Source organism: Python bivittatus, unplaced genomic scaffold, assembly GCF_059951505.1.
Source record: "Python bivittatus isolate LINGU-HERP-01145 unplaced genomic scaffold, Pbiv_v1 ctg000850_np1212, whole genome shotgun sequence".
NCBI classification, from domain to species: domain Eukaryota; kingdom Metazoa; phylum Chordata; class Lepidosauria; order Squamata; family Pythonidae; genus Python; species Python bivittatus.
In genome coordinates, this window is record NW_028277112.1 from 20,658,965 (window position 1) to 20,682,183 (window position 23,219).

Here is a 23,219-nt window from a genome sequence, read left to right on the forward strand (position 1 = left end):
GAAAGAGTTGGCAGCACAAGTAAGCCTCACCCAGAGGCATCCACAGGCTCTTGACAAAAGCAGCATCACAACATTGGGCTGAAAGCTCCAGCCCTTTTCAGCAGGATGCAGTATTTTGACGTACATAGAAAAGGACAGGACTTACGCTGTGATGTTGCTTACATCACTCTACCTCCCTCCCCTTTGCATTCACCACTGGCCTTGCCATATTGCTGTAGAAGTCAAAAGTAATAGTTATCCCTCTATAGCTGCTTCCAGTCATAGTTTGGAACACATTCTTCCCCTTTGTAAAAAGAATCCAGATGATATCATTAATATCCGTATTCCAGTGTTTTTCTATTCTTATTGTTTGACAAACCAGATTTAAAAAAATAAACAAAATTTCAGTGCAGGCTTATCAAGTGTTGACTTTCAAAGAACAAGTGAGGCTATTTATGATTGTTGGGCTTTTGCCTGTTAACTTGTTTCTTTGGGTTTCTGACTCTTTTATTGCTTCCAGTTCAGAGCAGCAGCATTTCTATGGAGTGATTAATAATATCTTCATGACTCCCACTCGCTCAGTTCTACAAGGAAGAGGGGTTAATTATTAATTTCTTCTATTTTTTCTTTTCATTGTATTGCAAAATAGCACTGTTTCACCAATTACATTAATTAAGGTGCAATTAAGAAGCAATTCATGAATAATGTTACTGCTGTGCTGATCAAGAAGCAATGAAATGAAACTGCATGGAGGTAAACTAATAATTGTACTGTATTTTCTAGCTTTCATGATTTATTTTATAACTGTACATTGCTGTAAATCACCTAAGCGCTGCCAGTACAGTGAAAAGGTCAGTTATGCATTTCCTGAAATAACTAACACTACAGAGGAGCTTTGCTGAATGGTGCTTAGATCTGTGTAAGCACTGATCTAAGGACCTTGCTCATTCAGCGAGCACTGCTGAATGAAACTGTTCTATGTGGAGCCAACATTTTATGTCTAATATGCAAAGGGTTAATCTTATTAGTCTGTTCCAGCAAAAATAGCCAAAAGTCATGTGGCATTTTAAAAATTAATATAAATTCATTACAGAGCTCTATAGTCCACAAAAGCTTATGCCATAATAAATTGGTTAGTCTTCAACAGACACAACATTCCGTTATTTTAATTCCATTTCCAAATGAATGGAAGCAAACAATGCCTCATTAACATTAAAAATACCTCATGTGGAAGCCATGATTTTTCCCCCCTCACTTATGATACTGGGCTCTTTCCTACACCCTCAGCCACACCCTCAGCTTTCCTCCCATCTTCAAAATGGGACAGATGAAAGCAGCATCCTCCCCACCACCAACCGGTTTTCCTCCTTTACATGAGGGCAGTGCTAGTTGCTGCTGTTGCAGGCAGCGACAGTGCTCTGTACAAGGAAAAGATTGATTTTTTTAATGGTTAGATGCAGCGTAGCCTTCAGTGAACATCTGACTGACTTCTATGGTGCCGCTGTGGGTGTGCTATCTCTGTACACCGGGTGGCTTTGCTTCTTTGCTTGCTGTTGCCCTGGATCAAGGCAAGACACACTGCTGCTGCCATTAAGAAAGCCATTCAGTGAGCTAGAGGGGCTGAATCAAGGAGACCCCCATCCCCTCCCACATCAGGAGGACAAGCAGGCTAGCCCCTCTTTCCACAAACAGATGAAAAGGTGGGGTACTAGATTGTGGAGAGGGAAGGAGAGCCAGGCCCTATGAAAATCCAGGGATTTCTGCAAGAAGAAGCACTCCAGAGTTCATCCTGTCCTATCTTATCAAGCAAATGTCACAGGGAAACCCACAAAGAGAATGTGGAGGCACAAGAATCTCTCCTATAAAGTGGATGAATACCACTGCAGAGTCTAAAAGTCCCATCGTGATTAACAGCCATGAACAATTTTGTCCTCCATTAAATGTTTGTTATTTTTCTAAGTCTTCTTAACTAGTAGCTATTTATTTCCATACCTTGAGATAGCATAAATTAATCATTCTCTCTTTTTAACGTAATGTATATTTGAAGAATGGTCTTATTCTTAGAAATTCTTTTGCCTCTCTTCGTTTCTATTGCAAGAATTCTAGATAATCATCCAGCAATTAAGAGCTTTTCATGCTGTTTTCATTCTCTATCCCTTCAGAAGCAGTGTTAAGGCGATCAGTGATTATCTGACTTCTGTTGGCCTCTGCAAAGAAAGATCCCCTCATTTCCTATTCCACACAAAAGAGAAGGAAGGAAGGAAGGAAGGAAGGAAGGAAGGAAGGAAGGAAGGAAGGAAGGAAGGAAGGAAGGCAGGCAGGCAGGCAGGCAGGCAGGCAGGCAGGCAGGCAGGCAGGCAGGCAGGCAGGCAGGCAGGCTATCCCAATCTTTTTGCTGTTCTGCTGAAGTGAAGGGTATGGTAAGATAAATTGTCCTTTCTATCTATAAAGTACATATAAAATCACCTTTGTTAAGCTCAACTCCTGATGACTTCATAAACACATCAATGTAGTTTTCTTGGCAACAAGGAGAGAAGTGGGAACTAACTAATTATTAATTTCTCTCCTGATCATTTTGCCTAGGCTAGATGAAAGCTGCAAAGCAACTGAGCTAGCATTTCCCTTACTGCAGAGATAAACAACTATGACTTACACCTACATGCTCAGGAAATGTGCTTCACTGGGTTTTTTTTGTTTTGTTCTGTTTCTGTTTTTAAGTAAACAGACCTAGGGCTTTTCTGCACCACAGCCTTCAGCTAGTTGTCTCCTGTGTGTAAACTGGCAGGAAATTAAGCCAGCTTAAGAAATGATTTCCTGCATGTCAATCCTTTCCTCCACTCTGACTACAAAGCTCTGTTCAGCACACAGTTAACATGGCTCCCAACTGGTGGATTCCCCTGTTTCCTTTCCCCTCCTGCCCATGCTAGGAGAGCAAGTGCCAGTTGCAAAAACAGCTTTACAGTTCTTCCTGTCACTTGGGCTGGAAGGGAAAACTTGACAGAAGCCTTGTCAATATCACTCAGTTAAAAGAAGCAGCCAGCATTTCATTATTCCACTGCTGAACGTACACACACACACAAGTCACATACACAAATCACTGCAACAACAAAGGTCCAGCTTTTCATGGCAGGCAACCCGGCATGAAATGGCCATTGCAGGCAGAGAGCAGTGACTGCAGTGACTGTGTCCTCCAGAGCATGCACCATCCAATTGAACTGAGACAGCTGTGTAAAACAGAATGAAGTGTGGCAGGCAGAAGGGGGAATACGTAACTTTTGATGCAGAGCAAGAAAACACAGGTAGAAGTCACCTTCCCCACAGCCTAGGACTGGACTTAAAATGATGACATTCATTCCTGCTCTTCCAAAATGGAAGGTGGCCTGTCTTCATGTTAGGCAAGCAGGAAGTGCAGATCAGTCCATGGTATCAAGCTGTAAGCTTGTCATCTTACACAGAGATAAGCAGTGTGACTCTCCAACAACTGTTGAACTATAGCTCCCATCGGTCAGAGCTAGCATAACTAATGGTTAAGGATGATTAGAACTGCAGTTGTCCATCCCTGCTGCACATATTTACTTAAATGTAAATCCTTTTAGTAGAACTTATTTTGGAGTAAACATGGCTATGTTCTAGCTACACACCTACTTACAATGATAAATAACTGAATTAATCACAGGCCACAGTCCCGTTTATACACAGTATTTAATCAGACTTTTTGCTGAATGGGTAATATTTTACTTTTTAAAAAGAATACAGGGAATAATAATAACAACAACACTCCATTACAATGGCTGGGAAATAAGATTCCTAATTAACTGCTTAAGTTGAGGGAGCAAATAAATACCAGATTCCCCACTGCCAGCAATTGATAGACACATGGGGGAAAGTACAAAGGGTGTTAAAATGAATTTCTTTGCTTCTTACTGGGAAAAATTTCAATCTGTCAGGATCATTCTGAATAAGTGAACTTTTTATGGAAAAAAGGAGTAAAAATAAGATCAAACTCATAAAGTTGCCAGGTAACTATCTGCTGTGGCTATCTGAAGCTGCTCTTTATTTGCACATACACAAAGAAATGAAAAAATAGTTCAGGAAAGTAGAGCAGGAAGCTATTCCATGATGACTTATGGATGGAAAATAGTGGGTGCCTCAGCACAGACTGGTGAATGGGACAGACCCAAATGTCTTCATTCGAAATATCAGAAATAAACCTTTTTACTTGAAAAAGATAATCACTGAAGTTATGGTAATGTTCTTGACCTTTTTGTTAAGATCAAGTGTAGACTTCACTTTGCAAAGCAACAGGATGTGACAGTGATCAATAGTTAGCAAGTAGAAGAATAAGAACAAGCAAGATGTCAGGTCCTATTATTTCCTAAGTGAGTGGGTGAGGGAGCATGCCTTATCTTGTAGCAGATACAGTTTTCTGCACAGTTCTGCAAAGCTTCAACTTAATAACAAAAGAGATAATATTTTGATCCTTGAATGTGCTTGATGATTTTATCAAATCCTGTGACCATCACACTGGCCAAAAGTGGGGCTAGGGATAAAGAGAACACTTTGAAACGCATACGAGATTGTGGCAAGGTGAGCTCCCATGACTGAGATGGCGTTGTTGTTCAAGGTTGTAATTTTGTCTGTTTGCCAGATGCATGAAAAGCTAGAAAATTATTGACTTAATTAGCACACTTGTGAGCAAGCATGTCTACCTTCTAGTTCAAGATTTATAACTACGGTAGAAGATTTGTCATGCAAATGAGTTTTCTGTTCATGGTTTGTTTCTCTGTGTGGACTGGCAGTGCTGCTGCACATGTATTAAGGAGCAAGGAGAATGAAGCCACTGGAGGAAAACAGGCAATGCAGTCAGATCTCCAGAGGATATGATATACAAAAGGCTAAGGACAGGAAAGTGCAAGTAAATCTAAACTGCCTAGAAAAGGACTTAACATAACAAAGCCCAGTGATGAAGTTTATCAACTGTGTGGATAAAGTGGATACAGGAGGGAGCCATTGAAATGGTTAAGGAACTGCAAATGAATGTGTATTAGATTGTTAAGCTCAGACCATGGTATACTGGAAAGAGAAGTACACATTTTTTCGTTTGCAACAATAAAAGTCACCCTATTGGCTGAAGAATATTGGATGTGTTTGGATTAGTTCTTATCCCTTCCCTACCTGTTAATGGAGACACATTCCCTGTATCCTCCTCAAGAAACTAGACTAAGATGGGCTTTAGTGCGATGCACGGCTACCCTTACGTTCATATTCTGTTAAAACTTAGAAGTTGATCATAATGAGCCGGCTCTTTCAACAGGCGCTGGGGTAGGCAGTGTTCTGCTCCCTACCAAGTAGAGGTTATACTCCCTGTTGTGTGCCAAGTGCTATTTTGTTGATTCTGTTTTGTTACTTTTAGGTATTTTAATCCTGTTCTATAAGTCACCTAGAGCTATTTTGTGACTGAAGAGGCAAACAAATTGACAAATATATAAATCAACAAATAAATAAGAGTTGACAAATGATACCACAGAAGTTTGGTATACAGCCAAAAACAACATGCAAACATCTCAGGCTGACTCTGCTATGGTTTATGCAAAAAATAATACTATAGACACCCTTGGCAGGCACCTGATCAAGCCATCAGATACTGATTAGTCAGTTTGAATTTCTCTCCTCAGAACTACTCCCATCCACTCTAATCTCCCTCCAAAATCCAGTTTGGGGCCAGTTGCATTTCCTTTTAGCAATTTGTAAAGACTGATGTCTAAGCTATTATCATCTCAGGGAATCTCCCTGTACATAAATTACCCCCGATTTATTTTCTCTCTTAAGTCTTTATTTCATGAAAGCCAAGTTACATCATGCAAAACAATTGAATTAACTCTTAAACAGAGTCCACCTTAAAATTTACAATATAAATTGTAAACCTTACAGATCCAGCCAACCATACTTCAGCCACTCACAATTTACCAAGTACACCATATGGTTCTTTTCCAGTTGAGTTAAGCTCTGATAATTTATTACAGAAATTTTTAAAAGGAGAGAGAAAAGAGAACTACAATATCTAAGTGTCATATTGTTACTGCATACACACACACACACAAAGACAAGCAGATGGCAGTATGTTAGGACTGTCATAAAAAGTGGACTATAATCTAATAAACATGTCTAGACATTTTGAAAGAAATCTGTTACAAAACTAGTCATCCAAGTTCCCAGCAGCATCACAAGGCTGTCTTCAGTTCTGCTTCGCATGACCTAATGGTAGCTATCAAAACTGTTACTTTAAATATATTGAAAGAAATATGTCCCTGACAACTCAGCAAGTGAATATGCAGAGGGTAGAAGGTGGTATAAAAAGTTCTGCAACAAAAGCTCTTTAAAAAGAACAGAAGAGAGTCTCATTAGATATTCAGGCAAGCTGAAAAGAAAAAATGATTCTTTTCATATTCTAATTTCCCCCTGCTCATTGCTAATTGAGTAACCACTGAGAAAAAAGAATGCATTTAGCAATTCTGCAGGTGTTTTACCTCTCCCATTATCTCAAACACCAGTGCCAGGAGAAAGAATACACCAGATACATTTTAAATAGAAAACATTTCTTTCTACAAAGGGACCCATCTTAACATTTAAGGCTATCTTTATACCTGCTTCATTACAAAGTCTGTCTTCTAGATCTTAGCTTACATATGGCATAGATAGTTTGGCCTATGTGAGAAAACTGTACCATATTTATAAGCTTTCTGGCTCCTGCCACGGTCATGTTTTCATTGGCACCTAGATTTTTTTTTATCAACTTGAGCTTTAATAATCTTTATTAAAAACAAAATGGCAAAAAGTAGACAGTAACATAAGATATAGGAAATCTTCAGCGACGGTTTTAACATCACTGTACTCAGAAAAGGCAGAAAGAATTATTTATATCTGATCCTATAGCCATAAATTGGCACCAAGTCAGTATTCAGGCTACTTTTTAAAACAAGTAAACTTTATAAATACTGCATAGTCATCAGTATATCTCCAAGGTATCTGTCAGTTGTAAGAGCCAGTTGTAAGAGACAGCCACTAACAGCTAGTTTGGTGTAGTAGTTAAGGCACCACCTTAGGCACAAAGCCAGCTGGACAACCTTGGGCCAGTCACTCACTCTCAGCCCTAGGAAGGTGGCAATGGCAAACCACTTCCAAAAAACCTTGCCAAGAAAACTGCAGGGACTAGTCCAGGCAGTCGCCAGGAGTCAAAACTGACTCAAAGGCACAAAAACAACGGTCTGTCAGTTGTCCTGAACTTAGCTGTAAATTTTCTGTATTCATGTTTATTATGTTCATTCAGCTCAATGATTTTCAGTGATTAAAAAGGAAATTGGGAAATATAACCACATTTTGTATTCTGTAGCTGATGCTCTTCTTGGTTCTGACAGTACACAAACACATTTATTGCTGTACATGCACAAACATCTTGGCACAAACATAAGGGAAGGAGCTTGATACAGAATTTAATAACCTCTTCACAGGAGCCTGAGATTGATGAGACAGTAATAATGGATGAGAGACCTGTCATCTTTAGTAAAATTTGAAAACTGCATTCTTGAGAGTATGTCAAGACCACCACTTAATTGGCTGATGGAAAATATGATAGGCTTTATTGCAGTCCCACTGCATATGTTTGTGAGGGTGGGAGGTAAATAGATAAACAGGGAGGTCAACCTGTGCTGCAATCAAGTACAGCTATAGAACCCTGCACTATGACTTTGTCAGAACTAATTACCTAGACAAAGTCAAGAGTGGTTGATAATTCTTAAAAAAACAAGAATGTATTAGTGAATTCATCTTTCTTCTTTATATTCACTACGGATATCTGCATTCACATAATCAGACAGCTCCTGAAATCATGCACTGGGGAAACAAGATGAAAAGGATTTATCATACTAGAATTATGTACCACTTCTATGACTTTTCTCATATGCAGAATCAATAAATGAGTAACTTAGCTGAAATTGAAGCCATCTCCAGTAAATAAAGAAAAATAGGACTTTTAAAAGTTTCTTGTTATTTTTAGAGTTTTTTCAGGTTGGGGGTAGATCCATCTGCTGGAGGTCTAAACCAGTGGCACTGACTTTTCAGCACCTAGTGAATACTGACCACAATCACTCTGGTCAGTACTATTACTGTAGATAGAAAGTTAAGGACAATCTGTACCCCCTCTTTATTTGTCACTCTCCCTGCTCTTTGTCTAATCTGAGTTACTTCCCCCTTCATTTTTCCCAGGCATGCCTGCACAGAGCATGGTCTTGGATTCTCTTCCAGGTAAGATACAGATAAGCTTTGCCTATCCCTATACTATATTTCCTGTAAATAAATCTCCTTTCTGTTATAAAACTTGCTTCAATAACCACTACTTATGTCAATATCTTCTCTGAAACAAACCAAATTTATAAGTACTAAACCCAACAATGGGCTTCTTCCCTTCCTCAGGTTCTTAACCAGTTCTGTGTTAGTCCTACAGGAGGATGGTGGAACACAATAAAAAGGAAGAATTTATTCTGCACACGTAGCCTTTCTAGATCAGAATTATATTTCCATGCAACCCATCCACCCCTCTGGCAGTTTGCCCAGATGTGAAATGCCCCTCCAAGGATTTGCAACTTATAAAATGATTGGATTAAAGCAAGAAATCAAGAAGCATGACTTGGTTGGTTTTAATTGGTAAATACAATTCAGTGATTCATCATTGTTTTTATTCTTTAAATATCTTCTAAGCTGTTTGGAATTCCTTTTTGCGGGGGGAGGAGTGGAAAGTGAGATATAAATTAATTAAAAATAACAAATAAAAGCAGTACTCAGAACTAGGTCTGGACATGAACAACTACTCAGTACAGATAGTTGTCTCCTGTCTTGATATGATGGTATCAGGCAGATCTGGTTAACAGTTTAGCTTCACTGAAGTTTCTTGAAGCCAAATCTGATTACAGGTAGTCCTCAACTTACAACCACAGTTGGGACCAAAATTGCCATCACTAAGTGATGCGGTCATAAAGTACAACATTGCATGACTGCATCACTTAGCAATGGCAATTCTAGGCAGTCCCATTGCCATCATAATCCCAAGATGTGCGGGTCGTTAAGTGGGAAGAGGCAGGAGTCCCAGGTAAGGAGCACAGGGGTGCCATGGGGGAGGCCTGGGAGGATTGGCGCAGGCTGTCAGGTTCGGTCAGCACGGGGCTTCAGGGAAGCTCGCAGCCAGACCACGCAGAATCCACCGACGGTAGCTAGCGGGGAAAAGAGGAACTGAAAGCGCCGCTAATTAACGGGCCACCTGCGCCCAGCCAAACCGGAAAACCGCAGCGGAAGCTTTTAACTATAAACTGATAACGGCGCGAGCCAGCAATGAACGGGGCCGCAGGCAGCAAAACAAGATCGCAACGCAGCACAGAACCCGCGGGCTTGCACGTAACAGGGAGGAACCAACCCAGCCGGAGGGGGACTGGCAATCAAGGACAATAGACCCTGACCGATCCTGCCATCATGAACAATCAAGGGGGATTATTGGGGGCCCATAATCCGCAGCTGCAGCGTGATCGCGGGGTGGGAAAAAAGCGCAGGAAGGGGGGAATATAACAAGTGATGCAATTGTACCAAGCCAGTCCTGGCTTTGCTTGTGACTACTACGTTACGCATGAGTAAACCTTCTTTGTGAACCACACGTGTCACGAGAGTTTCTCTGTCGAACGGGGCAAACCTTACACAGGCCACACCCAAGTTGGGGATGGGGGTGCTGCAGTGCAGCATGAGCTCTGGAAGGCTGGGGAAAGAATATGTTGGCTCAGGGGCTTCTTGGCATGCTACGGCCCTGGGGCTGCGAAAAGCAAAAAGCCCCAGAACCGCAGCATGCCAGGAAGCCCCTTTGCGCCGTGCTGCTGGGCCTGGCTGGGGCTGGGCTTTGCGTGGCACAAAGGGGCTTCCTGGCACGCCACGGCTCTGAGGATGTAAAAAGCACAATGCCCCTTTGTACTGCGTGAAGCTCAGCCCCAGCCAGGCCCAGCAGCACCCCAGGAAGCCCCATCCGCCCCAGCCCAGTCTCAGCCACAGTCGGCCTCACCACCCTGCACTCCAAGGCCTCTGCCGCCCTCTGCTTCACTGCCCAAGTTGACATGTGCCATCTTCTTGCTGCCACTGCTGAGAAGGCGTGCCTACCCTGGCCCTCCGCAAGGCAGCTGCTGGCCACATGATGCCATCTTCTCCAGGTCTTGTGAGGAAACCACCATGAGTGACCTGGGGAAGAAAGCCTTGTGCAGCCAGCAGCTGCTTCATGAAAGACCAGGCTGGGCATGCTTGGTCAGCAGCGGAAGCAAAAAGACAGTGAAGGTCAGCTAGGGCGGCAGGGGCTGTGGAGTGCAGGGGGCCAAAAGGCATAGATGGGGGGGGAGATAGGTGGGTGGGTGGAGTTGAAGCACCCCTGTGGTCATAAGTGCGGTGGACTGCCAAGCACCCAAATTTTGATCACATGACCGTGGGGGTGCTGCAACAGCCATAACTTTGGGGACCGGTCATAAGTCCCTTCATTCAGCACCATCATAACTTCAAACAGTTGCTGAATAAGTGGTCACAAGTGGAGGACTACCTGTACATAAAACAAACTGGGAGATTATCACAGTGTGGACAACTTTTTCAACATACTTTTATCCAGTTCGGGTTAAAGCTGGTATCTCAGTAGGCCATCTGTGCCTCTCATAACAAAGTTGCATCCAGGAGCACTCTAAGAACCAGAAGCCTGATATGCTACTGGGAAAGCAATCCTTTAAAAGAGCAATATACATTACTGGATACATGCTTATAGCCATGTATCCAGGCCTGAATGAAGGTGCATGAGGAAAAATTGCAATTGAACTGCCAGAACAATTCAGTAGAATTGGCTAGAGAGATAGAGAAACTTTTTCCCTTCCCCCATCATGTGTGCATGGATCCCAGCTGATTATTAATACAGTAAATGTATTTAATAAAATTCTGGCCAACTTGTAAGTCTACTAGTAGATCAATGTCTGCCTTTTGTTGACTATAAGCAAGATGCCAAATAAAGGGCTTTTACACACTGCAGCTCCAAGCTTCTTGACTCCTGTACATAAACCAACTGGGAATTGATGGATTCCCCTGTTTCTTCACACACACGCACACACACACCATGCTTGCTGGGAAAGCAGGTATCATCATTTTCCTCGCTGTGGTTTCTACTGACAGACCTTTTGTATAAGCCTCTCCACCCTCCACTGACTCCCCCCTCATACTTGTCAGCATTCATCTGGGGCATCCACCAGTAGACTAAGAAAAAGAAAAGAAAACACTACTCATTCATTCATTCATTCATTCATTCATTCATTCATTCATTCATTCCCACTTGCAGTAAAAGGGGAAAGTGGCAGGCCCTGGCTAAAAAAATAAGCCAGGTCTACCATTTCACTGTTCCATCACCTTTCACCATCCCACTGAACTTGTAAAAAAAAAAAAAATGCCCATGTAGGAGAAGGCACTGAAGGCAAGAAAGTGTCTTTCTCTAATGAAATGAAGCATAGAAAGTGAACTGGACAGTGTTGCTTGTGACATCCCAAGTCAGAAAATATTACTTTTGAAGCATGATAGAAAAAGACAGGTGGAGATTGCTTTTCTGGTTGGCTGGAGGTAGAGGAGGATATTCCTACTTTTGAGAAATGGTTGGTGGCCCATACTCACATTGGGGCAAACTGGCCATGCAGAACTTCCCTAAATAGGACTTCATTTAATTTACATTTTAAGGGCATTTTAACTTTGTATAATAAGATACATTATTGCCTGAGCTGATGCTTCCTGTTACTAATTATGAAAACACTTGGACCTTATTCTTACCTGATTAATTTTGTAAATTTATTCTTTCATTTATTTGTTCTTGAGATGTAATATCAATGTGAATGGCATATATTCTATTTCATCAAGATGACATCTCAACTTCTGAAATTATTCTCAAAAGCAGAGTATGAAGTGGCTGATTAATTAGAAGTTGCCATGCTCTTATAAAAAGAAGCATGAATGATAATTTGAATATTCTTTTGAACTGAAATATGTGTACATTTAGGATTTTAATATTCACTTTAGAGAAGAGTGTATTTGTTGATGTTATCAACAGCTTTGTGAAGAGGGAATGTGCCTTATAAAAACAACTGAAGTGACAAGCTCAGAATTGCAGTATAAAGACAACAGTGTTATCTAAATTAGCCAACAACAGTTTCAGATTTACTTCCATCCCTCACACACACACACACACACACGTATATATAAAATGCAGAACAACAAAGGAGAGATGCAACTTAGAAAAAAATCAGCAACCAATTGGCATAAGTGAATCGGCCATTTAGACCATTGAAGCTATGCATATCAGCCATGGTTGTGCTCACCTGTAGGACCACATACATACATAATGCAGGAGAAAATTACTATTTTGGTACTTACAATCATCAAATGGAAGGCAGAAGTTCAAAAGGTCAAGAAAACTTGCTCCTCTTAATTCTTTCTCATCATTGTGTTCTTTTGTGCAGTCACAGAATCCAAGAAAAGCGGTTTTTTGTAAATCTGCATTAATGCCATGCAAACAGATTTCTCTAAGGATATTTGTATATATGTATCCTACTTGCCAGTGCCAGCATGACATCTTGTTATTTTTTTCCTATACAACAAAATTAATCAATGTTAATCAATTATGAACCAAAATGAGGGGAAAGTCTACAGTTCTAAGAAAAAAACCCTACATATTTAGAAACATGACTGGGCAGTGATTGCAGCAGGATCAATGCAGGTCTTGGAGAAACTCATGTGGTACAGCTGATGATTTTGGAATTAACTGTAAGAATCCTTACTGTGGGAAAGTTTTGACTTGAAAATAAACAAAAGGTAAGACTGAGCTTTGAAGGTTTACTAGAGGAAACCAGAGAGCAATTAAAGGAGATGATACTTACTAACATAATGGAGGAATATTATTTTACTATGGAAAAATTTAAGTCAGCTTGGGAACAAACTTATTTTCAATTTTTTTTGATACTTTCAAAGTGGATCTAATAGAGTTATAGACGAAGAAAAGACTCTATTGGATAAAACAGAGGCTGATGATGATTTGAATAAGGATCTTAAAATAGACTTTAAAAAATTGCCAGACTATAAAAGAGATATGGAAGATATGGAAAAAGATGTGGATTTGAAAAGGGACTTAAAAATGTTAAGAGTGACATGGAGAAAGAAGTTGCATTGGACCTACAAATTATGTTGGTTGATGTTTTAACAATTAAAGGGGACATCCAGATTATAAATCAGAAGAGTGCCACTGAGAGTTATCTTATTTTGGATTCACAGAAGGGAAGTATTAAATTTTTGAAGGTTTTCCTAAAAACAGAGAGAAAATGATAAGAGATCATCATGTGAGACTATTTGAAGAAACTACTGAAGATCAAACCTCTTAAAAAGAAGAAAAAGGAATTCAAAGTGGACTTATTTGATCAGGGTTAAATTGAGTAAATTGTGACTTTGGGCTGTTATTATTGGAATCTTTTTTTTTTAAACCAGGACTGTAAGATGAGGATTTAAATATTTTTTTCATATGGGGATAAACTTTCTATGTCCTATTTGTTAGAGAAAGTTATAGATTAGAATGTAAAAAGGACCTACTTGATTTATTTTAAGATATATACGTTAATATTATTGGTATTTTTTATGCCTATGGGGATAAATCTTTTATGTTTTACTTATAAGAGAAAGTTATAAGTCAAAATTCATAATGGATTTATTTGCCTAAGGTTAAAATATATAGGTTATTATTACTGGTACTCAATGCTTTTACTGAGTGAGATTGATGATTTTTTTAATAATTTGGCTATTCTTAAGGGATGAGAAACGGGAAGAAGAACTTTTTTTCTGTAATACTAGAGAAGGTGTTAAGTTACTGCAAATGTTTATACTTGTTTTGAGGGAGGAGGAGTCACTTTTTATATGTCTTTTCTTCTCTCTCTCTCTCTCTCTCTTTCTTTCTTGTTTATATATCTTTTTTAGTTCTATATTAGCTTTTATTTATGTAAAACTTTAATAAAAATATTATTTTTAAAAAAGAAACTCATCTGGGACAGCACAGATCTACTTTATTATATGTTATAATATACATAATATACATAAACCACCTGTGTGTAAAAATATAAATGTACATAATGTAAAATTACCTAATAGAATTATCAGTAGTATAGAAAACTTTATTTAAAGAAATTAACATTATACAATAATCAAATTAATGTACTGTATTTTTATAACACACTTTACCACATTAACATGCTTATTTAGCAGTTAGTTCTACTATATAAGTCCAGGAGTGGATTTATCCAAGTAAGCCTCATAGCTGATTTTCAACCACTCATAACACTTGGGGCTTCAGAAAAGTTACATTTCTAAATTTTCAGTGGAAATAGTCTGGCTTGTTTGCTTAATTTTTCCATCTTGATTACTGAGATCAATATAAACTTAAGAGACAAAAATAAAGATGAAGTCTCCTTTGCTTCAAGCTTGATCCTGCATGACTTTGTGGATGTCTATATAATTTTCTTGGCAAAAATACTGGTGGTTTGACACTGGAGATTTCATTTAAACCTCCTGATCTAACATAGAGTTCTTGGAGTTGCTGATGTCTCTCATCCAAGCATTAACCAAAACTGATCCACCTTAGCTTTTTAAGATCAGTCAAGTTAGCTAGACACTATCACATAGCTAAGCTAAAGTATAAACAGTAATGAAAAGAAATGTGTTGCCTGTAATCAATTTAGGTATGTTTGAGAAGTCTTTTTTTTAATGATAAACACATTTCCTTTCTACACCAAAATTAACTTGGCTCTTACCTGTTTTTGAAGAGGCACAGAGCTTGAAATAAAATATTTCACTAAGTCCATTAAAACTTTCAGACATGACATGTTTAATTTGGCAGTCTCTCCAAGTACCATCAAGGCCAGTACTGATTCCAACCTAAATATTTCAAGTCAGTAAGGATAAACATTAGTCCACTTTTTCAAATGGGAAAATACAGCAGCATTAAAAATAACGATAATTTTTCTTGGATTGAGCTGATACCACAGTCTCTTTACATGAAATTCAGTTGAAATATAGGAATATCCTATGCAAAGTATTTTCTTAAGTATTTGCCATTTTGAGTAGTAAGTTTACTCCATTCATTGGTGCATGCTCATACATTATTAAACCAGCAGCAAAACAGGTTGAACCTCTGAGTGCCAATATACTAGCACAAAATGCCTGTAGTCAAGCACACAGCAAGCACATTTGAAGAAGAGAAGCCACACAGAGAATCACCAGGATTGCACGTTCAGGATCTAGCAGTGACAGGGAACATCACAGAGGTTCCAGTTTATCTTATTTTTATTCAGAAATAGATACAGAAATAAGCAGTTTGGTTATCAGCCAAGCCTTATCAAAGTAGACAAGTATTTTCACTTTTCAGTTAATCATTTTGCATTCTTTCATGAGTGAATCTCCTGCTACCTTCTCTTGGAGAACATAGCATAGCCTAATGCACTTTACACATTTTCCCCTCTAGACTCGTGTTGGTTCTCAAAAGCATTCTAGGTAAGAAAAGCTTTACACAACTTGGTGTATGCCTAATATATGAAGACCCTGGATGTCCAGGTGTCTAATTATTATTTTTTATCACTCTAGGTTCAAGGAGAGGGCTTATAAACTTGGTTGGCATTTTACCCTCCATTCTCAGGGCAAAAAGATTATAAATGTCTAGCTAGTTATTCTCTAGCAAATAAATCTTTGATCTTGTTTTATCTGTCTATCTTCAACCCTGGCACTAGGGTCATGTAGCCACATTTCCTCATGATACTGTTCCTCTTCAGCAGTCTTTTTCTCAGGTATGCCCTTGAACACTTTGGGGAGATTTGCCTCAGTCTCATTCAACATTCTATAAAGCCTAATGAGCAGAACTGCTCAGTCCATTTTAGGTTTTCAGCCAACTATAGTCCATCATAGTCCAACAGCCAATAAAGTTATCTAATCCACCTTAGCCATTGTGGGAACCCTAGTTGCCAACCAGAACTTCCCCAGAATACTCATTAATCTTGAAGTTTCCTCGTGGAACTTTTCTAAGACTTCCCCCTTTTTGCCAACTGTCTGTCTGCCCCTCTCTCTCTTATGGTAGATGATATCCTATGAGAAACCAATTATGTTCTGTTCCTAATATTAGCAAAGCACAGCACCAAGTTAGAACAGATACTTGTTTGAGCTATTTTCTCTACTTCCAGTACCCACTCCACACAAATGTGTGGATACATGACTTGCCAGCACCAAGCCATAGGTTCTGCAGGCTTGTCACATAGAATATCTCCATAAATAAATATTGTTCATAGCTAATCAGACCTCAGATATAATGTCTATATATCAGTTAAATAATAACATAATTAACATGAGCAGTGCTTAGAAGCACTTCTGCAAATAACTCTGGAATGCTGCTACAAAACAAAGTAAGCTGGAGATGGAATTAGCTTATTATACATAAGCATTATACATAAGGATCAAAAGAGATAGAGGGGAAAGGGAAAGTATTAACAAATTATTTTACTGAGGGAAATACTATTTCTCTTAATTCATGACCTGCCCTGGGAGGGCAGGAGACCTGTATGCAAGAAGAAAGAATATTCAGATATTGGCCAGCTTGGAGGTAACAAGGCTGGATTCAGATAACAAGCTCTAGACTTGCAAAATATAGACATACCCATGATTATAGTGAACTAGGACTGTATAGTACTTCAGACAAAAATCAGAAAAGATGTTTTGGAGCACATGGGCATGCAAATGTAGCACCTGTCTGGAACTCTCAACTGCATAAGTCCTTGGAATTACATGACTACCTTTTCTAGCTGCCATGTCAACCCAGGAAAATATACGAACTGAAAGAATTCCTGACAGGTGCTACATTTCTACCCCCACCCCCATCCCCCAGCTTCAGAGCACCTTTTGGATCTGTAGGGCTAAACAGTTCTACATGAATTTCAGTATAAATTACGATAAGAAAATTTTATCTAAATGTTCCTTGTAAAAGGTTGGGAAATAGATGGGCAGTCATCTACCAAGCTTCATTATATCAAACATGAAGGTACTTTATAGATTTTCCCCCCCATCATTACTGAAACTTTCAAAAGAATTAGTTTCAGTAAATCTGCAGGAATGAGAATGTAGCCTAGGGTAATCAAGTAACTATGCTAGGTCACAGGCATGCTTAATTGGTCAGAAATTACAATAACCCAATATACTATACCTGTCTTGCCAAGAGTTTTTGGAGCTCAGTGGTGTTGGGAGACAGCCCTCTTTCTTATCATCTTTCTACCATCTGCCTTGCTGCTAGACACTGGGGATTTGGAGGTGGGGGCAGTGGCTGGGTGGGGTGGGGGTTGCAGTAGTGTGGCAGACTACAGTGGACCCCCCTCCCTGCAGAGGCCTTTCTGCCTTCACTCCCATAACCTCAAGAGGAAAATGTGCTGTGGCTCCTATTTAACAGTGAAGTGCCTGAGAGACTGTAAGTTTCCCACTGTGAACTGTGTATTGATCCCTTCCTATTTTCCCTTCCTCTGGATGAGAGCCAGGGGATGGGTTTGGTGGATGGTGAATGGGATGGGAGCCTCCCCCAGCTTTGGGTTTTGGGTCTTCTGGTTCTAGGACTATGCCATCTTTGGTGCTGGATGGGGTGGCACTGCCCCAGACAGATCCAGTGTGCAATCTGGGGGTCCTCCTAGACTCACAACTCCTGCTCAAAGAGCAGATGGCAGTTTTGGCTAGGAGGGCCTTTGCACAGCTTTGTGTTGTATGCCAGTTGCACCTGTTCCTGGATTGGGGGGCTCTGCTCACTGTCCCTCAAGCCCTAGTCACCTCCTGATTGGACTTCTGTAATGCGCTCTACATGGGGTTGCTCTTGAAGAGAACCAGAAGCTTCAGCTGGTGCAAAATGCAGCAGCACAGGCAGTTACGTGTGCTCCTAGAATGGCACACATTACACCTCTGCTCCGCAGGCTACATTGGTTGCCTGTTTGTTCTGGATCCAATTCAAGGTGCTGGTTTTAACCTTTACAGCCATTCATGGCATGGGGCTGGATTATCTGAGGGACCACCTCTCCCCAATTATATCTGCCCATCTCATCAGGTTTGGCAGAGAAGGCACGCTGCAGGTCCTGCCTGTCAGGGAGTTACATTTGTCAGATCCCAGGAAGTGAGCCTTCTCTGCTGTGGTGCCTGCCTCGTGGAATCTTCTCCTCCCGGAAGTGAGGTTAGCCCCATTCCTCTTAACATGCCACAAGTCCTTCAAAACCTGGCTATGTAGGCCTGGGGATCCCAGAGGACTCGGGACATTTTGCGATGGCTCCCTTACTACAGTTCACATCATCCTTTCCTGTTTTGTGTTTTTTTTATAGTTTTTATAGTTTTAATTATTGTTTTATATGTATTTATTGGTTCTTTTTAATTGAGTGTAGTACACCACCCAGAGTCACTCTCTTGTGAGTTGCATGGCTATACAAATATGATCAATCAATCAATCAATCAATCAATACAAACCCATACTTTATTAACACATTTTAGTGCTGTAGTGTCTTTTGAATGCAAAAGAGATAACATCACAAATGGGAGTGCTTAGGATATCTGACAATACTGGACACCATGGAACAACTACCAGTGCCTGACTGTTTTAGGAGTAGGTACTACTGGTGGATGTAAAGGTATGTGGGAATGACCCTGGGAGACAATAAGAAGAGCCGCAGACTGGACAACCGGCATTTAAAAAATATCTCAGCCCACAGAAGGACAAAGGGCATGGGAAGTATTTCAAAAGGGAACCTCTCTAATCTTCTGCAGAATAAAAGGAAAGGAGGGGAGAAATATTCAGTCTTGCAATATTCTGTTAATGTAACCTTACAATAAAGATAGTTAGTACTTATAGTTGTGCTTCTTGTCTGGACTACCTTAAAGAGCTAACATGGTAGATAATTCATAAATTACAGCTGAGTTGGATTTTTGCCTAAGAGACAATTAAAAGACAATGTTAGAACAGTACTGGACATTATAGAATATCTGGAATAGCACAATGAAAAACAAACTGCACCAATCTTTTTGAAAGCTGAGAAAGCTTTTGACAATTTTAATTGGCCTTTCCTGTCTAAAGTTTTAGAAGATATGGATTTTGGTGAGAATTTTATAACAACAGTTAAATTGACATATATATCATAGAAAGCACAAATTATTATCAATGGAGATTTAACAAAACCATGTGAGATTCAAAGAGGTACAAGACAAGGAAGTCCACTAACCCCACTCTTGTTTATCTTGGTCTTGGAAGGTTTAAATATAAGACAAGATATAAGACAAGATGAGGGGATAATGGGAGTAAAAATCAAGAGAGACATATAAATTAAGAACTTTTGCAGATGATCTGGTGCTGGTGTTAGAAGACCCTCTGAAAGGGATAGATATACTAATGAGAAAATTAAAAGAATTTGGTGCACTAGCTGGATTTAAGGTTAACAGACAAAAGACAAAAATGTTAACAAAAAACATGAAGATAAAATACCAAATAGAATTGATGAAGAAAACAGGTTTTAAGATTTAAAAAAAGGTAAAATATTTGGGTGTTAATCTGACAAATACAAATTGTATGTTGTTCCAGAATAATTATGTTAAGACATGGAATGAAATTAAGAAAGACATGGGAGAAATTACAATTATCATTGTTGGGAAGAATTTTTGTGATAAAAATGAATGTCTTACCTAGGATGCTATTTCTGTTTTAGACAATACTATTATGACTACTGATTTACCATTTAAGCAATGGCAGAAGGATATAACTAAATTTATCTGGCAAGGTACAAGACTGCGAGTTAAATATAAGATGTTGCAAGATTCTAAAGAAAGAGGAGGTTTAGCCTTGCCTGATCTCAAATTGTACTTTGTCGCTTGTTGTCTAGTTTGGTTGAAAGAATGAGTGCTGTTGAGAAAAACCAAATTATTGAATTTGGAAGGACACGAATTGAGATTTGGATGGCACAGCTATTTATGGTATGATAAAGTTAAAGTAGATTTTAAGAATCATTCTATTAGATGTGCCATTTTGAGAATTTGGAATAGATATAAATCTAGATTGTGCCTGAAAATACCCTTATGGTTATCTCCACAAGAAGAATTTTATAGGAAAGAAATGGTAATTAAGTAGAAATGGTTAATTTATAGTGATATTCTCAATATTCAGCAAGGAGAATTTAAAATAAAATCAAGAGATTTGACATCACAAGGACATTCATGACACTGGTACAACTTGGAGAAAGATTTAAAGTTGATAGAAAGACATGGTTTTGAATGAAACAAAACTGTTTTTGAAACTGAATTGTGTACTAAACATGAACACCTTATTGCTAAAATGTATAAGCTTTTGTTGAGATTTGAAACAGAAGATGAACAAGTTAAAGATGGTATGATAAAATGGGCTAAAAACTTTGGATATAATATACAAATGGAACAATGGGAAAATATGTGGATGAAAGGGTTAAAATTTACACTGTGTTGTATAACTTGAAGGAGAATTTCTATAAAATGATGTATAGATGGCATTTGTCACTGGAAAGATTATCAAAAATGTATAAAGGGATTTCAAATATATGTTGGAAATGTGAACAAGGGACTTTTTACCAAATTTGGTGGACATGTAATAAAGCTAAAAAAATTTGGACTCAAATACATACAGTATATTAATCCAGAAGATTTTGAAGGTTAATATGCAGTCAAAACCAGAGACTTTCCTTTGAGACTGATGGATAAACAATTGGGAAAAGCTCATGGACTTTTGTCTTTATATATGATAACTGCAGCTAGATTTGTATATACTCAAAGATGGAAAGATTTGACATTACCTATAATGGAAGAATGGATGGTGAAGTTGATGGAGTTAGCCAAGATGGTGAAACTGACAGCTTTGCTTAGAGAAAAAAACTGATTAACTTTAATGCCAATTGGAAGCCCCTTTTGGACTTTTTGCAGGAGACAGAAAAAAAATGAAATTATGATATATGGATTTGATTATTGGTTAAATTAATAGATTATACAAAATATGTATGTCAAGAATTGGTTTTAGAGTAAGAGGTTATTATGATTCATTTACATCTGCTGTATAAGAAGTCAGAAGTTATTCTTTTGTATTTCTTCTCTTCTCTATTTTCCACCATTGTTGTATTCTTTTTCTATTTCTAACTTTCTTGCTCTCTACTTTTCTTCTTATTAGTTCTTGTTTGCTTTTATCCTTATGCTTTTTATAACTTAATAAAGTTCTTATAAAATAAAACATAAATTACAGTTGAGTCTGCGACTATATCAGTCATAACTTCTTTCTATATCTCGCTGTTCTTCAGCTGATCAATATGTTGTGCTCTAGTATCAGAAAATTTCTCAGGTTCTTTCAGCTAATTGCTCTTACCACTTCTTCTCAAATTATGTTTGAGAAAGTCCAAACTTGAATGTAAGGTACCACCTAAGAAAAACATCACTAACATTTGATTTAGAGATTCTGTTGGGTCTCTCCTAGTTTCTCTGCAAATTATCTCAGCTGTGATGGAAAGAATCTTGATTTCTATCAGAGAAAGCACATCAAAGGAATATCCATATGATGTGGATTCTACAGATTGTTTCATTTGCCTCTACAGTGTAAATTATCTATTTCATTTGCATGATTATATATCCGTTGCATGATTGTATATCCGTGCTCTCCATACAACAAAGTCCAATGTTTCATTTCAGCAGCAGCTGTAAGCAAAACCGTTTTTAAGGATTGACGTCTAAAAGTTGTAGCTGATGATCAGTGATGGAGGATAAATTTTCTTCCATTCAAGCACTGGTTGAAATGCTTAACATCCAAACCAAGCTCAAGGCTTTCCTTCCTATATCTGCAGGAGAGCATGATGCAAAAACAACAGGGCATTCACTGTCATCTTCACAATGTGTGATGTAATTATGCTGATGCTATGTTGTGAGGCATCACAAGCCAATTTCACTAATAGGTAATGCAAGGTTATAATGTATAAGTATCATGTCTGATCTCATTAGTTGCTTTGCATCAGTGAAAACTTCTTTACCCTGTTCCTCCATTGCTGTATGCTCCCCACTTGTAATAAACCATACAATGGTGTAGCACAGTGGCTGAATTTGGCAAGAATCTGAATAATACCCTAAAAAGGATAATACAGTGGTACCTCTAGTTACGAACTTAATCCGTTCCGTGACTCTGGTTGCAACTCAAGTTGGTCTCAAGTCGAGGTAAAGTTTCCCATAAGGTTCAATGTAAATACGGTTAATCCGTTCCACCCTCCGAATTTGGTCGCACCACAAGGCAAATTTCCCCATAAGGTTCAATGTAAATACGGCTAATCCGCCCTCCGAATTTGGTCGCACCCCGAGGTAAATTTCCCCCATAAGGTTCAATGTAAATATGGCTAAACAGTTCTGAAACATATGCATTTTATTTTTAAACCTCAAAAACCTTCCAAACACCACAAAAACCTTCCAGACGCCACAAAACACACCACAAGCCTCACCGAACATCTCCTTGCTACCACGATCTTGCCCACAGGAAGCCGCGACCACGTGGCAGCAGGGAAAATGGCCGCGGATCCGGTTTGTAAGTAGAGGCGGAGTTCGCAAGTAGAGGTAAATTTTTGGGGCCGGAGCTGGTCATATCTTAAAAAATTCGTAAGGAGGGGCGTTCGTAACTAGAGGTACCACTGTATCTGTACCTTGTCTCATGGCTTTGAGGCATTCATGACTGCTTGTATATTCTCTGTTGAATATTCTCTGTATATTTCTATAGGCCAGAGGTGTGACCACAATAAGCAATACTAGGTTTAAAGAATTCATAACTGTTACATTATGCTTGAAGGCCATCATTTGCCAACCTCTGCAGCACTGTCTTGCAGATGAACCACATCATTTTTTTCCAGTGGCAACGATGTCATCTCAATAACACTAGGTGCCTAGACAATCTTGTAACACTTAGTTCACGGCTCTCTGTCAAAGTGCTGGTACAGATGCTGCTCCAAAAAGAAGTCTGTTATAATGGATAAGCTTTTGTGTGTACTTATGATGATAAATAGCTTGGAATCTTTCTCCATTTCCATCTGTAAATAAGCTTCTGCTAGTTCTATTTTGCTAAC

The 23,219-nt window shown here is 39.0% G+C and overlaps 1 protein-coding gene across 1 annotated transcript in view; it reads right to left on the reverse strand.

Moving 5' to 3' along the window:
• The window catches only part of TMEM232 (transmembrane protein 232), a 175,555-nt gene that overhangs the window by 96,975 nt on the left and 55,361 nt on the right, over positions 1-23,219 (reverse strand). Inside the window, exons 8-9 of the mRNA XM_088130189.1 lie at positions 14,868-14,991; positions 12,451-12,664 (exon numbers count right to left, since the gene is read on the reverse strand). Of these exons, the coding sequence (XP_087986315.1) occupies positions 12,451-12,664; positions 14,868-14,991 (338 nt within the window). The remainder of the gene's footprint in view (positions 1-12,450; positions 12,665-14,867; positions 14,992-23,219) is intronic.